The sequence below is a fragment of the Hibiscus syriacus genome, unplaced genomic scaffold, assembly GCF_006381635.1.
Source record: "Hibiscus syriacus cultivar Baekdansim isolate YM2019G1 unplaced genomic scaffold, ASM638163v2 tig00110319_pilon, whole genome shotgun sequence".
In the NCBI taxonomy this organism is placed as follows: domain Eukaryota; kingdom Viridiplantae; phylum Streptophyta; class Magnoliopsida; order Malvales; family Malvaceae; genus Hibiscus; species Hibiscus syriacus.
Genome location: NW_024062678.1, coordinates 3,109,688 through 3,114,877, shown reverse-complemented (window position 1 = coordinate 3,114,877; position 5,190 = coordinate 3,109,688). Strand labels below are relative to the sequence as shown.

Here is a 5,190-nt window from a genome sequence, read left to right as displayed (position 1 = left end):
AAAATGGTCGATGAGACATGTGAATCCATCCACAACCATAATTAATGAAGGCAAATCATTTAAGTCAAGAGGGCAAAAAGTAAAGAATCTAGGGGTTTAGGTGTCATGCTCACATGGAATACTACTACTTTTAATAATTCCATATTATAAACACATACATTAGTATTAATTAAAAAAAGTGGCCCTACTAATATTACAGCCCCATTAGTTTTCCAAATCTTATCTGATAAGCTGATTAAATCCATTAAATTTTGTGCAATGTCCTCAGTTTCTGTTCCACAAGCTACCTCTATCATCCCCTACAGCCTCAAGCTTCTGCAAAACACAGCTGAAAATATAGTATATTTTACCATTGAATGCTTCATTCATATCATGTCCATTTTCTATTGATAATTTATTTTCGTCCCTTAAAATTTTAGAAATTCATCATCTTAACATATAAGATTTTGTATCCGTCTCTATTTATCAACAGGGTTAAACTAAAAAGGTAGTCTAGAAGCATGTTAACATAATAGAGACCTCTCCACAACCCACTCACTTTCCGAGCCGTCTTCATCGGAGCAAATAACTTCTTTTCCTTTAGCCCATAAGACAAAGTAGAGACCAGTGAACATGACGAGCATCCCACCAAGGCTGCATTCATAGAGATAGCTTCTTTTATACAACACTATAAAGATTTTCTTAGCACATAAAATTGGTGAATATGGTTACCTTCCGAATGAAATAGTGTCCCCTAAAGTAATAAAAGAGAGAACAACTGTGACAACTGTTCCAATGGGGCCAAACATTGAGACCAGAACAGGTCCCCTTTTCTTCAGTGCCCATCCATTGAAGCTTACGCATGCTCCCCCCACAGCACCTTCCTGCTTGGTTGGAAATTAAGGGCTATTTAACTGCAATCCATTTCGTATAAGATCATAAGCATGCCAAATTATTGAAAACATACCAGCAGGGAAAAGGCAAGTAGGTGCTTAACACTGAGGAGGGGCCAACCCTGTTGCAAATCACCATCTTCAACCAACTGAACCATTACTGTTATAATCACTCCGATCAAGGATGTTATTGCACACAAGGACATGGGAGCAGGAAAGTCACCCAAAGTTGCCGCCTGCAGCACGACATTGGTCGATAAAACTAGGACTGCAGCCATGAGGTAGATGCAACCGGTGATCTTATCTTTGTCGAAAATGGCATCGTGGGTTGGGGCAGAGAACATGCTTGTAGTTTTGGGTGAGACAGTGCTATGCATTAGGCTCATTGTAAGTGCACCTAAGACACACAACAAAGTGCCACCAATTTTCACTTTACTGTACAGGCAACTTAGAGCAACCTTTTCTAACCTGCATTAACATGGCACCAAAATTCACCATTGGGCTTTGATTATACATCTGGTTTCAGGGGGGGGGGGAACCTAAGCAAAAGAATTTTGATACCTGCAAGCCCAAGCAATTATAAAGATAAGCCCTGGAGCAAGGTTTGGCATGGCTGTTGCCACTGCTGGTGAAGTTAGATTAATCCCTTTGAAAAACAAGGACTGGAAGAGAGTGACCCTGAAAATAAACATTAATTTAATATTCATTTTCTGAGGATTACAGGACAGAGATTATTCAATTTGAGGAATCCACAATTAAAATCTTACCCTCCAAAGGATATCAAAATCAGCTGAATTATCAATTTCAAGGTTAACTGCTTGGGCCATTTATTCCTGCAAAATGTAAATCAACCCACCATGGAAAAACGCAGACAAAAACAGAGAATACGTACATTTTGTTTTCTAAATTACCTTTCAAAATAAAGAGCAAAAGGAGAGACAATGAGGAAGGTGGAAGAAGTGAAGAAAATAACAATGCTGAAAGGGGTAAGGCCGAGGGACATGAGATAACCAAGTAAAACTGAATTCCCTGCATAAACAAATTGGACCCCTGTCAATCCTCCATATATTGCCACATCTTCAACCTCATCTCTCTTATTGTGTTCAATCATCTTACTTTCCCACTTTCCTTCTTCCCTAACAGAAGAAAAGAAAATAGGGTGCCTGGATTTCTTTTCCTACAGATGATCAAACCCTCTCCTCTCCTCTTTTTCCTTTGATTTTAAATCAAACCATTTTAATTTTGGGTTATAAATTATGTAATTTGTTAGCAAAAGCAACCGTTTTTCTTCTTTTTTTCATAGCTAAGATTCTCCTAACAGTCTTCTTCCATGTTATTCGTATGAGATTGCTAAATATTGAATTAACCATACACGTCTTTCTTTTTTAATACCTTCTTTTCCTTCTCTCTCGATATTGACAGCTTCACGTACCGGTTTCTATGTAACCACAAGTTAAACAATAATAAAATAAAAGGGTAAATTATACAAATGGTCCCCGACTATACGGCATTACTTTGTTGAGTCATCTGACTATTAAAAGTTACAAAATGATCACCCAATGTTTCATATATTCCAAACTCATCATTTTCCAATTGGCGGTTGTCTAGGTTTGATGTTAACTTGTTGACTGAGATATGCTAATATATTATCATATCTCTGTCAACAAGTTAACGTACATCAATTTTGTAACGAAAAAAAAGGATGAATTTAGAACATATGGATAGTAGGGTGACCATTTTTTAATTTTTAATAGTCGGGGGACTTAATAAAATAACACCATATAATCAGGAGACCATTTTGTAATTTTTAATAGTCGAAGAACTCAACAAAACAACACCATATAATCGAGAGACCGTTTGTATACTTTAGCCCTAACTAAAAATAATAAAAATGTTATAACCGGTTCACTTGGTTAAAGTCTAAATTCTTTTATTCAGTTTTCAGTTTTTAACCATTAATAAATGTTCACATTATTTTTAGATTTCATTCCATTTATTTAACTTGTTAGTATATTCGAATTTATCAAGTGACTTCAAGGAAAATATTAATCTCTCTAGAAGTTTTGGGTTCAAATAATTGTGTCTGGATGTGTGTTGTCAATGGATTAAAAAATTTATGAACATATATTACTTTATAATTATCTCAAGCTATTTGTTATTTTACTACAATTCAATTTTCTAGCACTCTCGGGGAAATTTTATGAATTTTGGGGAGAATTGAACGGGGCGGGTTGATTTTGTCAGATTAATCTATTTTAAAGATTTTAAGTTCTTCTTGGCCAAATTAATTTTAATTTTCAATAAATTCAGAAGTATGATATTGTAGGTTAGGTTTAATATTCAGTTATTTTTGTTCACTCCTCTTCTTGTTTACTCTTAGTTAAAATATAAATTTAACCTTAGAATCTGATCAAAATTTTCTGTCGTTGGTTTCGTTTAACATCAGTTGCCATTGGTTGTTATCGGCGATGATTACTGAATTCTAAACTTTTAAGTTTATTTATTTTTAGTATTATGAACGTGAGTTTGATGACTATTTTTATCAAAAAGTATCTTGTATTCCATAAATCTAATCTATATATATTTGATTTAAAAAAATTGTATTAATAACTTTATTTTTTTTAAATACACTAAAAATCTAAATGATTTATTTTTTTCGAACGTTGATTTTTCATAATATGCAAACAGTTTTGATTCCAAGTTTATGATTTTTGTTTCAAGACCAACCAGAGGCGTAGTTAGCAAGTGATTCCTTTTGAATCTATAAGCAACCCTGGGGACTTGGCAGTTACTCACAATATATCCCCATACAGAATTGATAATCCCATATATCGATATTTTTAAGAACAGTTACAGAATTTTATGATAGGAGGATAAACATTTAAAATTTTAGTAGTGACGAAATTATAAAATTTTAGAGTACGAAAATAAATTTTTAATGAAAAATATATGACAATTTTAATTTTTCAAGTGGCAATTATTTTGAAATCGAATCCATTTGTAGAAAACCAAGTACCCCAAAATCTAACCCTTCCTTTCCTACAATACCAAATTTTGTTTGTGAAATTCCATTATTATTTCAACCGTGATGTCTCAACAATTTCCCGTAGGGTTAAACCTTGGTTCATTGAATAAAATAGTAAAAAGGGGGTTTAACTTGATAGGAGAATTAGATTAAAATTAATTTCAGTCTTATCTTCGCACATAGAATTGTAGTAATCAGTTGAATCAAGTAATTTCAATAATAAATGAAAGTGTTATTCTCTTTTAAGCTATTAGGTTTAAGTAGCTGCGTCTTTATGGTGTATATGTGTTGTCAATAACTATAAAAAAAAACTTTAGCAAATACTACCTTATAATTATTCTAGAATATTAAAAAAATCAGTTGAAATATACACACATATTGCTCAAATAAATTTCATTAAAAATAAAACACATATAAAAAAATAAAGAAGAATACAAGCCTCAAAAACTCGAACCAAAATGGGAAAGAGAGAATTGTCGCATTTCATTTCGGAAGCAAATAATCTTCTTCTCAAAGAATTAAACGTGTGCAGTATGTGTCAAAGATGAATACAAACACAAATCGGACGACGATTATGGCATGTGTATGTTAACTTTATAATCTATCACTCAATAAATACATATTTAAAAGAATATAGCTAGACACTTAAAAAGCTACATTTCTAGACAACGTGAGATTTGAAAAGCTCGGAGGGGTTTTTAAATCTTTTATTATTTAAATATGTGAGTATACAAGTATTTAAATATAATTTTTTAAACATTTATTTATTGAATTATTTAACTTAAGGTTAATACAAGTACGTCACTATCGCATGACTCTATTCATGCAATTATGTGTCTTCAACACACTCCACATACGTTTATTCTGTTTGAATAAAATTTGTATACTTTTTTCCCTTCATATTTTGGCTTATTATTTTTCCTTTTCTTTCATTCCAGTCTAATTTAACCGCCTTTTACCACATTAGTAGAAAACGCTTCCTACAAAACAAGTATTTACTTATTCGATAGGAAATGGCCACCACCAGAGTAAAAACAATAGGTCTGGAAGAACTTTTAGAGAGAAACTAGAAAAAAAAATTAGAGAAAGAAGTTGATAATAGTCTTGTTAAAGAAGGTTTGATGTACATATATATAATTAATTAAGCAATCATTATAAAACAAATGTTTAATGTAAAAATAAGTGTTCAAACTATATCCAAAAATTAACTTTAGATGCTTAAAGAAGTTTTTGTTTAAAATAAGTTTTTAACGTTTCCAATGTTATACTTTTAGATTTCTGTTGTTAAATTTA

General features: G+C 32.1%; 1 protein-coding gene across 2 annotated transcripts; it reads right to left on the bottom strand.

The window, feature by feature from the left end:
- Window positions 1–503: 503 nt before the first annotated feature.
- Window positions 504–2,111, bottom strand: LOC120117395 (WAT1-related protein At5g47470-like). Of its 2 annotated transcripts, none has more exons than XM_039137680.1 (6): window positions 1,784–2,111; window positions 1,640–1,705; window positions 1,434–1,550; window positions 947–1,340; window positions 712–863; window positions 504–651 (listed from the first exon to the last, which is right to left on the bottom strand). In XM_039137680.1, exons 1-6 carry the CDS (start codon window positions 1,981–1,983, stop codon window positions 504–506), a joined length of 1,077 nt encoding a protein of 358 aa, XP_038993611.1. In that variant the 5' UTR covers window positions 1,984–2,111. The 2 variants fall into 2 exon arrangements, with proteins under 2 accessions (XP_038993611.1, XP_038993613.1); XM_039137682.1 differs by having other exon boundaries at window positions 504–633; window positions 1,784–1,983.
- Window positions 2,112–5,190: the final 3,079 nt, after the last annotated feature.